General features: G+C 48.9%; 1 protein-coding gene across 14 annotated transcripts in view; it reads left to right on the top strand.

Annotated features, from left to right (window-relative positions):
• PTPRF (protein tyrosine phosphatase receptor type F) overlaps nt 1-12552 on the top strand; it is a 381489-nt gene that overhangs the window by 299912 nt on the left and 69025 nt on the right. For all 14 annotated transcript variants that reach the window (XM_066192652.1, XM_066192651.1, XM_066192663.1 and 11 more), the window contains 3 exons: nt 7354-7623; nt 10357-10938; nt 11486-11619. In XM_066192652.1, the coding sequence (XP_066048749.1) occupies nt 7354-7623; nt 10357-10938; nt 11486-11619 (986 nt within the window). The remainder of the gene's footprint in view (nt 1-7353; nt 7624-10356; nt 10939-11485; nt 11620-12552) is intronic.

The raw sequence follows: 12552 nt of genomic DNA on the forward strand, positions 1-12552 counted from the left end.
GCCTCTCTTGTCCCTGCCGTGGAGTGGTGTGTGCGTGGTGGGAAGTCATGGCTGACCTCTGTAGTCTTGTCTTGTCGTTTCAGTGGTGTGCGGACAGATGAAGCTTGGCCTGTTTTTACTCTCTGTGTTTTTCCTTGTCTTTTTTTATTCCCTCCTCATCTTCATCGCACTCTGCCATCAAACAAAACAAACTTTCATCTCTCAGATCAGCGAGAAGGTTGGTCCTTTTCACTTCTTATCCATCTACAGTACGCCTCGTCAGATGGGACTTTTCCAGTAGGGAGAGGAGAGCCATCTCCAAAATGGGAGGGGGCCCTGCAGACTGGCTCCTTTCCAGGCACAGCCACAGTGTGCCTGGTGAAATCTGCTTACTGTTTGCTGTGACTCTGGTGATGGCATTGATACTTTGCTTGCATGCCTTTGTTGCTTGAGATTTAAAGTGCACAGAATATATTTTGCATGCAAATACCAGCCAGGGCAGTTTGGTCAAAGGCAGGGTAGGAAGAAGTGCATGCTGCTCTGTGTGGGGTCCTTCTCTAACCCTATATTCGTGCTAGGTGCAAGTGTAATACCTCTAAAGTGCTGCTGCTTTCTGGCTGGGGATCAAGAACAGTCTTTGGAAGCTGAGATCAGAACGGTCAGTCCCCTCATGAGCTGCTAGAGAGTGTGGGTTCCTTAATTCCTCCTGAAGCTTTAAAAATTTTAACTTTCTCTAGAGGCAAAAAGCTTACGTTTTGATCTCAGCTGGAGGAGAACCCAGCATGCTGCCCTCCACAAGGCAGCAGGGGCAGCTGGCTGAGATCCAGATCCCTTGTGCTGAGGCAATTTCCCTGCTCCTGAGCAGTCCCTGCTCTGGGGTGGCCCATTTTCCATGCTCTGTCCATGTTGAGACAAGAGCCCTTTGCACCAGCAGGTCTGCCTCTCCTTCTTTCTCTGGAGCTGGTCTTCCTCCTGTGGGCAGGAGAGCAGGGAGCTCTGGCAGTGGCCCCAGCCATACCAAAGGTGGCTTAGGGAGGACCATGGTGACATGCCCAGGAGCTCATAGCCATTCAGTAGAACCTGATTGGTGCTTTGCTCTGCTCTGTCCTGCTGCTCTCAGTGCCAGAGGAGAATAAAGGACAGTAGTGAAAGGCAACTCCAGCCTTTAAATTAAATCTAGCTCCAGACCTAGCTCGAGGCGCTCATGATTTCATGCTGAGGAAAGCTGGTATTTCTGGCAGAAGTCTGGATTTAGTTTCCAGAGATGATTCCTTCACTGAACATGTTCTGTGGGGGTCTGTCCTTTCACACATGCTGGAGGTGAGGGATGCTCACACTGCTCCCCAGGTGACATGGGGAAGAGACTCTGGCTTGTCTCACACAAACTATCAGGCAGCTGGATGAATTCTTACAATCATCACTGGAACAAGTTTTAACAAATTGTCATAGCGGTTGTTCCAGTACACTGAGTTCAATCCCATTTCTCTCCCTGGAACATGCTCTCATTTAGATTGTACTGAGGAACGGGACCTTTGTTGTTTACCTTCTAAAAATAGATTTTGTGGAGGATAAAATTACCTCATCCCAAGACAATGATGAAAAATGAGAACAAGGAAGAAAAGAGAAGAAATCAAAGCCAAGGCCCAAAGTCTCCCAGATTTCAGTGAATTTGGAGCACTACTGTGATGGCTGAAACACCTCTGGAGACTAAACCTTTGACAGGGCACTTAAATGTCTTAGCCACATGGTTTGGCTGAAGGGAGGCAGCTGAGAATGGATGTAAACCAGCAGGGGTGGAGAATTTCTCATTCTTTGTGTCGACCCTTCCTTCCCACTCCACCAAAAAACCTACATACACAAATATTTAATGTGAAGCCAGAAATTAGTTTCTAAATATTCCATTGGGATTTGCCATGATTATAATTTGTTTGGCACCGATAATTACATTGTACATTTTTCCAGCTTTACTTAAAACTATGTACTGCTAACCCATGCATTTAATTATTGCTCTGTGACTGCTGCAAGGTTATTTATTAACAAGTTATTTTATCTTGATACAGTGGATCTTTTCTTTTATTCCCCTCCTTAATGTTGTGTTATTTTCATCAGAGAAATTTCTGGGAGCAAATGCAAATTGTGGAGCTCCACAATCTTGCACTCCCTTACTTTGCTATTAGTGTGTCAGTATGCTGAATGCTGATGTGTCTCCAGTGCTGCACCACTGTAATGATATATCCTCTTTTATATGTGGTTGTCAGCACAAATAATTAGACCTAAAAGTTATAGCTGAAATATAATCCAAAAATGGCAAGGCCCTGTTTTGGAAATTGTCTATAAAATGTCAGCACTCAAGGATACATTGGGAGCATAAATAGTACAGCATTGTTTGAGCACAAGATTAGACTGTAAATGCATTTTTTTCTGGTTCCAATTTTTCCTCTCCTTCTGTTGGTTCTGTCAATAGGTTGTGAGACTTCAGCAACTGCCTTTCTGTTTGAAGTCCTTTCGTAAAGTGTTAGCATTGAGGAGAGATGAAAGCTGTCTACACATGAGCAAACCATGCAGACCAATGATCATATTTGAGGATAGCTCCTAAATTCACTCCTTCCTGACTTGGAGGAGGTGGTTCCTGAGAAAGGCAGGAGTCTTGGCAGGTTACCAGTCTGGCGAGGGCAAGAATACACCCTGTGCACCAGAGATCCTTCAGCTTGCCTGACTCGAGTAATGATGTTGGACAGTCTCACACTCTCCAAGATGTGCCCCTGCATCACACACTGCTGCTCATCCCAGTTAAGAGGTTAGAGCAGAGCCCCCTGACCTTGTCTTTTCTGTGCTGGCACTGGGGAGGAGCAGCAAACCAGGCAGTCCTAGCTCTCCTTCAAAGCAGAAGGGACTTCACTTCAGGCTGCTGTTCCCTCGTGCAGAGGACAAGCAAAGGGGAGAGGATGGCAGGACAATGGTGCAGGACCTGAGCAGCTGGATTTGCCTTAGAGAAGAGCAGAGAAGCATGCAGAGCACAAGCACAGTTTTCCATCACCATGGGGCAGCACGCAGTGAGCCTGCCATGGGGTGCCGGGAAGGGGAGAGATGAGGCCCAGAATTAGATGCCAGGTAGGCATGGTTCAAAGGAATCCCTTAAGCAGGAGCGGGCAAGTAGAGGTGCCTGGATCTCTGCAAACCAGAGGGAGCGGTGTTGGCATTGTCATCTGCTAAGCTGTACTGTGGCCAAGGCAGCCAGCAGGAAAATTTCCCCTTCCCTAGCAGCACTGCATGACTTTGGAAGCCTGGGCAGTCCTCCTGGCACTCTTGTGCACTACTGGATGCCAGCAGTGTCTCAGCACATGAGAGGGACTAACAGCATCAGCCTGAGAGCCCTGAGCTTAGAGCCTACAGCTTTTGCAGACAGCAGCAGGGAGGAGGGTGTCCCTGGTTCTCCAAAGAGGTAACTTCACCCTCAGAGGGAACCTGAGACGTGTGGAAACAGCCACTCCTGTGCTGAAAGGAGCCAGGCAATCGATTGAAGCTCTTTGCTCTCAAGGCAAGGAATGTGCATGTTAGTGCATGCTGAATTATTAACATTTCTCAACCTTTGTGGCTCTAGTGTTGCTTGCTCCCCTCCTTCCCCCCCAGCAGTTCCCCCTGTGAGTGGGAAACCAGATTCCACACTGTCTTTTCTCCTGGTCCTGTGAGATCCAGGGCCTGCGCTCAGGTTGCACTGCACTCACTGCTCACTGTTCCGAGTTTCACTTCACTTCCTAAGGAATGCTCTCAATGGGGAGATAGGCGGAATAGTGGACTAGCACAGAGCTCTGACAATGCCTGTTCTTGGGATGCATTATAATGAATCTCATTTTTGACAGTCTGCAGGTTTAACTAAACCCTAGAATTATAGTATTGTCCATTGAAATAGTTTTAATATTCACAGCAGTTTTCCCTGTGCTGTACTTGCAGAGCCTCCAAACCACCTTCTTCTGATCCTTATCCAAAAAGAGGATTAAAAAAATTATTGAAAATTCTAGTCAAGAAAATTGTAATTAAAAGGAAAATTTCATTGCTGCAAAAAACAAAATTTTCTGGGGCACTTAAGGTAGAATCATGGACTGTGCTAACCCATGTGATTTGACTTGTAAATTGAACAGAAGTTCTAAGAATGCTGCTTTTTGAGGATTTACACTGATTTAAATTATTACCAAACTCTTATGCTGGAAAAGCAAGCAACTTAAATTGCTGGCTTGAGCCTGAGGAATGTGTTGATGGTGCTCTGCAAGCTGCTGTAAGAGCTGTGCCAGCTTTTGCTAATGCTAACTGACAGCATCTCCCCTTCTCCCTCCAAACTGACTGGGACAAGAAGCTGCCAATTATCCCCCAAGAGGATGGGAGGCTGATGGAACCCGTCCCTTCCTTTGCACATACGCCTGACAGAGTGTTGTCTGGGCCAGATCTCTTACCGAAGGCACTGCCCTGACCTCCTCCCACCTCCCATGTAGAGAGCTGACCCTTACACAGGGCATCCATTTTTAGCAGCTGGGTGCCGTGGGCACTGCTGCTCTCTGGTGCGGAGCAGCAAGCCCAGCTCAGCAGCTCTGCCGGTGTGCAAATGAGGGGAAGACGGCTCAGCCATTCTGGGTTGCAGAAATGCACCAGAGAAGTGCCTGTTTAACCACTCATCTGTTGCCAGGCTGGAGAGCTGAGGCTCCGCATGATTTCCTGTGGTGTGCGGGAGACACAGCCCATGCCGAGGCTGGTGAGGGGGTCTCGTACTGCTGCATCCACAGGAGAGTTTTCCTTGACGTTCATCCCTTTTTTAGGCACAGGAACCACCCACCTCTGCTGCTCCCGTGTGTGTGGCACAGGGGAGAGCGACTTCCCATCACCCTGCAGAGCGCTGCTGCAGGGCCCCCAGCCCCAAGGAAGTGCCTGTCCCCTCCCTGCAGGGGAGCAAGCCATGGCCAGCTGCTGACATCTCTTGGGAGAGACAGCACAGCCCCCATAGGTCCTGCCTCTGCAGGACACATCAAGGGTGACGTGGCACCAATAGGACTCGCACAGCCCCAGGAGCACACTGAAAGCAGGTGCTTGACATAGGCACACAGTGTGGGGTAGAGGGGAATCTGTGGCAGGCTGTGCTGCCTCTGGTCTCACAGGGCTGGAAGTTAAAATCTGTTCGTGCATGCTGGGCTCTGACCTTTCTGCATGGCATTGTGTCCTCCAATGTCTTGTTTTCCCAGGTCCCTGTATGTGAGTACTTGTGTGCCTTCCCTCTCCGTGTCCTGCCGTTCCACCACTGTCTGTCTGACTCTGTAGTGGCCTCCAGTGCCTGCCAGCCTGTTTGCCTTGTGCATGTGTGTGAGTGTTCAGTGCATACCCATGGCATTATCCTCAAAGTTTGCCTTTTTTTTTCTGTTTTAATACAGCTTGGGTGGGTGGGTTTGCTCCTATGACGGGGACAGAATTTGAACAGCTTCTACCTGGAATAATTCGACGCCATGTTCATTGGAAAATAAACCTGACTCTTAATGAATGGTGCTGGGATGCTTTGGTTGGAAATACATGCCATCATGTTAAACCATTGCCATGTCCATCAGGTTAAGTCTGTATTCTCATGACTGTATAGCATTTGAGTACACTTTCAGTTCTGTCTCATTTGGGGAGCACTGCCCTATCGGTCAGGTAACACCTCACTGGTGATTGCTCATGTAGATATCGATTTCAGATTTAATAATTGATTAAAAGAAGCATCCAGCAAGACTTTGGATTTATATTCTCAAAAAAAAAAAAAAAAGGAAGTTATCCTTAAGTTATCCTTACCCTGGTTGGTAAGGAGCTAATGAGCCCTGTTTTGTCACTGAGGCGATGTGTAGTACACACATGATGTTGACAGTATTGTCCAATTTATCACAAAGTCTTAGCTCTGCTGTACATGCAAGTGTGGGGGCTTCTGTGTTCAGTATATTTCTGCAATCCTGATGGTTTGGGGATGAATCATCAAAGAGAGCACTAGTGAAATTTGATTTGGGTAGAGTTTGGCAAGCAGAGCTGACACCTCTGTGGCTCACGGGGCTGTCAGCAGCTTCACTGTCTGCGGAGATGCCGCGGTGGCAGGAGCCAGGCCAGCAGAGCTGTGAGTCCCCAGGCCCCCATCGCCCCTGGGGCCGGCTGTGACCGTGGCCTGTTGTGAGCTGGCCCCGCTCAGGCTCCTGCCCCATTCCCACCTGTCCCCAGCACTGCAGCAGTCGCTGCCCCACCAGCCCAGTGCACTGATGGAGGAGTATAATTGGCAGGGAAAGGCTCCTTGGAGCCGGTCAGTCATGACCCCAGCCGCTGCTCGGGGTCTGCCTTTTCAGTGGAGCAGGCCAGAGGGGAGCAGAGCTGCTGGGCAAGACACATTCAAGCAGTTTCCCTTTTTAACTACAGACTAAAATGAGTTTGCCCGGAGGAGACAAAGACTTACTGAGCACAGTTGTTTCTCTACCCTTGCTTAAATAGGCCCATAACACTAACCCTGAAGAAGGGACCTCATTTCTCAGTGTCATTTTCCTGACGGGAATGCATATGGCAGGCAGCTTTAGAGCTTTATTGTAGCTGAAAGTTGCTTACAAATAAGTCTTGAATGAAATACCCAGCAAGGGATTGATATGAAGAGAAGCTGTGCAATGCAATAAGGAGGAATACATCTCCCAAAGAGCTGCCACGAAGGTGGGAAAGGTTCTGCCAGCCCAGCTCTCTTCTGTCAAAATGGATATGATCTCACATCTGTCAGGATTAGTTCTCTCCTGCCCAGCAAGGTGATCTCTTCAGGCCCTGACAATGTCATGCAGCTCGGGTGACTATTTTTTCTGAGCCAAGGTAGAAGCTGAGTTACATTTTGAAAGGAATTATATTTTATTTAGCAGCACACGTGTGCTAATTCAAAAAGCAACGCTTCTGCTGCCCCTGCCCAAACCCTGTGAGGTTTAGGGAATGGGCTGCTTGGCTCCAGAGCTAATAAATTGAGCAGGTGATTCCATTTTGCAGAGCTTCAGTGGGCCCTGCGCGAAGTGTGTGACTGGCATTTGTGCATGCTCTCTAATTAGAAGGATGTAATTTAAATGGAGGAATGTTTCATGTTAGTAATATGATTTCAAAAGGCTATGTTTGGAGGGAACGGCTATGAATGGATTGAGCCATCTCTTAATGAGTTCTGCAAATAAGATGCCAGTGGCTAAGGAAGGAGAGCAAAGTGTGTGCAATTTGGCAAAGTAGTGAACAGCTTTTGCACTTCATTTTATCTGTCCTGAGGGATAGACAGGCAAAAACGTTGACTGCCCCTCATGTGCCCCCACAGTACTCTCTGCTGGTTCTGTGACCCTACTAGCTGTCTCCTCCTTGTTTCAGTGCGGCGTGTTGCTCCTCGATTCTCTATCCCTCCGAGCAACCACGAGGTGATGCCTGGGGGGAGCGTGAACCTCACGTGCGTGGCAGTAGGTGCTCCAATGCCCTACGTGAAGTGGATGGCTGGAGTGGAGGAGCTGACCAAAGAAGATGAGATGCCTGTTGGTAGGAATGTCCTGGAGCTGAATAACATCATGCAATCTGCCAACTACACCTGCGTGGCCATCTCTTCCCTTGGCATGATCGAAGCCACAGCCCAGATCACTGTCAAAGGTAAGGAATTATTACTTGTAGTGCTCCTACTTGGGTTTCAACAATGTAGCCCTTTGCCAAAGTTTCTTGGCTGCAGCCCATTGACTGCTGTCTTCTGTGGCTTCTCCAGCTTGCAAAGGAGGTTCCCAAAAGCATAACTTTGTTTTTTCCTGCTTACATATGATGATATTTGCTCTAAAGGTCATTTTATCTCTCCCTGCAAGTGGCGTAGTAGACAAGCTTGTGTCAGGCCAGGTCCTTGCTGTGCCATGAGAGAACATCACTGAGTCTGTGTTTATCTCAGCAATGTCTGGCTTGTTCTGTGCATGAGCAGGATCAGCTCAGCACAGTGGTGGGCCGTGGGCTGTCTTGGGGCAGGGTCTGTGGATGTGTGCAGTCAGAGAGCTGTTTGCACAGATGTCCTCTTGCAGTAACGGTGAGGCAAGAAGGTTAATCCCAGCAATATGAAGTGTCCATGGGCCTCAAAAAAACGAGCATTCTCCCTCCCTGCAGGGAGGAGCTATGTGTTCATTTGAAATTTGTTACAAAATCCTCTGTAAATGTCTTCTCTTACTGCTCTGCCTCTTTCCCTTTCTTTTGCTTGTGTTGCTGTCCTTCAGCTGTACATTCTGCTGACATTTCACAAGTAGCTGTGCCCCTAAGAGGATATTGCTGCTAATTGCTGACCGTAGGGTAGCCCACCCAATAACAGAAGGCTGAAGGTGTCCTGCCTTTCCTGTCTGGAAGCCACAGTATCCCTTTCCTTCTCTGCTTGCAGTTGATTTGTAGCTCAGATTACCACAGTTGCGTCATCTTTGAGTCTGTCTGTTCTCGCAGGCCCCTTCCTGCACTAAGGCCACCTTTAGCAGAGAGTTCCTGCTTGAACAATCATAGAATTGAGTGTTAGCCCTCTCTGACCTGGAGATAACAGCAAATTCTCTTGGCTAGTCAGAGGATGCTTTTAGCCTTAGTCGCACCCAGCTCCCTTTACTCACAACATCTGCTCGTCAGTACCTTTTCCAGCCTCTCTTTTCATACAGAGCACAGTGGTTGCCTTGCTATAGTAGATACCCAGGAGTGTGTGGGAAATAAGGGCCATGATGGGATGGTGGCTTGGTCTTGGAGGGAAGAGGTGGGGACTGCACTGTTGGTTTGCAACATTTACCTCTTCATAGCTGGAATGCCTTTGCCTCATTCCCTCACTGGTTGAAGTGATGCCCCTGGACAGGGAGCAATCTCCTCAGCTCCTTTAGTCCTTCACCTTCCTCCCTGTGTCCTTGTCTGCTTTTTCTACACCTTTACTCCAGATATCTTACTGCCTCTGTCCTAAACTCCTTCACCCAGTGTTGCTTCTCCTGTGCTTGCTGGCAAGCAGACCATTTTCAGCTCAGACAGGAGAAACAAGATTACACGGAACTGATTGCACTTAGGTACGTTGAAAGTACCAGACCTGCCCTTGCTCACATGGAGGCTGCACACCCAACAGCTGTCAAGAGTCAAACTTGTGGCTCTTTAAAAGAAAAGGAGTTTCATCTGTTCTTGAAAGCCTGAGGAAGGCTGCCAGTTTCTAGGATGCTGTAGGAAATGTTTCTTCAGGCCATACTATTGTACAGGCTGGGTTTGCCTTCCCTGAGTCCTCCATGGGTAGTGGTGGGGTGTCTGGCTGTGGGTTGTGTGCCCTCCCCTCCCATGCCAGTTCAGCTCCTGATGATCTTTTCAGTATTCATGTTGCAGTAGCGCTGGAGAGGGCATTCTCTCTGGTACGTAGAGCAGGAATGCCCTGTGCTAAGGAGCTTGACTTCCTCAGCTGAACCAGGTGGAAATTACAAGCCTGATGGCTTTGCCGAAGAATGCAATTCTTGAAGATCCTAATTTGGGCTGAGCATTTTCCCTAGTTCCTTGTCAAGCATGGCTGCATTACAAGTCATTAACGACTTTAGAGTGGTTTGTAGGAGGCTTAAACTTACTGTAGACTTCAATTCAGTCATTGTACTAAAGTATTTGTGTACTCTGCAAATCTCTCTCACACACACTCATTCTTTTTCTTTGTTCTTATGGTAAAATGGCGAATCTGGAAACGTTTGCTTGCAGTAGTTACGTTCTCATTGACACTTCAGAGGTGTCATTGTCAGAGTTCTTGTGTAACAGTTTATTGTCTGGTTGCAGTTTGACACACCACGCAGTGAAATAGTGGATATGAAAGTTGGTAATTTCTCTGGTTGTATCTCTCCTGCATGTACTGTAATACTTACAAAGCATTGCCCCATCAACCCTTCTAACAGCATTGTCCGTGAACTCCCTGTGGCCTAAGATACTGCCTCTCTGGAAGCAAGAGCATAACTCCAAATTGCTTTGGTGCTCTGATTGCTTTACTGTATCCCTTTGTAAATCAGCTGTGCACCTGGCTTCTGCGGCCAGCCCAGCCCACGCCAGCAAGCACCTTCCCGCTGCTGGGTGAACCCCCATGACAGAAACATTCCTGCATCCCCGTTGAATTACTTTTATTTAGCCTGCTGCTGGTAAGTGCGTCAAGCACATCTAATAACATGATTGCTCTGTTTATCCTTCCATTAAGAACCACTTCAAGCAATATATGGTAATATAAAAATGCATGTTATAGAGTATGAAATGATTTCTGCCTTTTAAAGAAGAATGTTAATGGGAGGTGGCAGCTCCATTTTTATCCCTGTGCACATTGCAAGGTTTGAGCTGACTGAATTATTTAAATCACACCTCTCTGCCTTCCAATTGCAGCACTGCCAAAACCTCCAACAGAGCCATTAGTGACTGAAACGACAGCTACCAGCGTGACCCTCACCTGGGATTCAGGCAACTCTGACCCTATTTCATATTACGTCATCCAGTACAAGCCCAAATCCCTGGAGGGCCAGTTCCAGGAGGTGGATGGTGTGGCAACCACCCGCTACAGCATAGGTGGTCTCAGCCCCTTCTCAGAGTATGAGTTCCGGGTCATCGCAGTCAACAACATCGGCAGGGGTCCCCCCAGCGAACTGGTTGAGGCCCGGACAGGAGAGCAAGCTCCTTCGAGTCCACCCCTCAAAGTCCAGGCACGGATGCTGAGCGCCAGCACCATGCTGGTCCAGTGGGAGCAGCCAGAGGAGCCCAACGGACAGATCCGGGGGTACCGCGTGTACTACACCACCGACCCGCACCTGCCTTTGAGCATGTGGCAGAAACACAACACTGACGACAGCCACCTCACCACCGTGGGCAGCCTCATCACAGGCACCACCTACAGCATCCGCGTCCTGGCCTTCACTTCCGTGGGCGACGGACCCCCCTCGGACATCATCCAGGTCAAAACACAGCAAGGAGGTACGTGTGGAGTGAGGCGGCCTGGCTCCATGGCCAGCCCTGCGGTGTGAGGCTCAGCTGTCTGACCTGCACCAGGCATCACAACTGCACTTGGTGCTCAAATGATTGCATGTCAGAGGGAGTGGAGGGGCATTCCCACCCCACAGCCATCAGATTTAAGCTGTCAGCTTGGCCTGGGGAGTTGGTGTCAATCTCTGTACAGGTAACAGCCCACAGTTTTCTCTGAGATACAGAAGCTAAAAATGTGACACAAAGGCCTGGACATGGATGTTGGTACCTGTGGACCCTTCTGGGGTCTGAGTATACATGTGGAAGGAAGGATCTGGGATGTAGTCAGGGTCTGGAAGTGAGCACGATCCCCAGAGTCACCCACCTGAGTGACAGAGGTGCTTGCCTGTGGCCTGAGATGTTCTAAGAGTGCAGTACAGGGGAGAAGGGATGTTCTGTCAGAAATGAAAGAGGATCCTCACAAGGTGAAATGCTGACTTTGCTAAGTCATGCAGCTCTTCTTGGCTCGTCTGGCACTAACCACGTGTTTGTTCCCCAGTTCCTGCCCAGCCAGCTGACTTCCAGGCAGAAGCAGAGTCTGATACCCGCATCCTGTTGACATGGCTGCCTGCCTCTCAGGAACGCATTACTAAATATGAGCTGCTGTACTGGGAAGGGGAGGATGGCACTCAGGTGAGGATCCTGCCTGACAGCTCTTGGGGCTGAACATGGCAAGTTATGAGCTTGGGAAGGGTGTGTGGTTGAGCCAGGGTGGTAACAGTACCGTTTCTTCGTGTTTCTTCTGCCTCAGTGGCATGCAATAGGAGCATGGCGTTCTGGTTTCTGTGTAAGCCACTTCAATGGTGCTTGTTGATGCCAGAAAAGTAGTGACTGTTTTGGGACTGGAACGGCTCAGAGGGCCATGACAGCATCCCTGAGGCATGCTTACTGCTGGTGCCTGTAAACAGTAGCATTTCTGGGCAGGTGTGAAATGGCCTCCAACGTGTGTCTCTGGCCCCAGGACTGGTTAGATGTAAAAAGCAGATTGAAGGTGGCCTAGAGAGAGGCCTTCCACATTTACTGCAGGTCCCTAAAGGAAGTCCAGTTCAAAATACATCGAAGGTTGTGCTGGCTTCTAGACAGCATAGCAAGAATTGTGCCATGACAGCATCACAGTGTCCCATGGTCCTCTCCCTCTCCTCTTATTATAGTGGCATGAGAGCTGCCAAAAGTAAGTGCCCTTCAGGTGAAGTGTCAACAAAACAAACCCTTTTCCAGCAGTGTTTCAGTGCATTAGAGATCCTGACTGCTCCAGGATGAGGGCTTTACTGCCTCTTTCACAGGCAATACACTGTCTGTTGGGAAAAAACAAACTTGTGTGTCCTGTGCCCCTTCTCTGAACTTGTGTAGCTGGACCCAGCATTCCCACAAAGCTCTGAGGCCAGTGAGTGCACTCTGAAGACCAGATAGTGTAGCCTGGCTGTGACAGGTCTGCTTCCCTCCAGAGTCCTGGTGTGTCACCCAGGAAGCTCTATGGTTTGGAGTCTTGCAGGACTGCAGGCAGGTTTGGCATCATGGCTGTGACTTTTGTGGGCCCAGAGTGGCTGCGCATACAGCTTTTCTGTA

The sequence above is a fragment of the Chamaea fasciata genome, unplaced genomic scaffold (assembly GCF_029207755.1).
Source record: "Chamaea fasciata isolate MVZ Bird 193981 ecotype frontalis unplaced genomic scaffold, bChaFas1.0.hap1 SCAF_10, whole genome shotgun sequence".
NCBI lineage: Eukaryota > Metazoa > Chordata > Aves > Passeriformes > Sylviidae > Chamaea > Chamaea fasciata.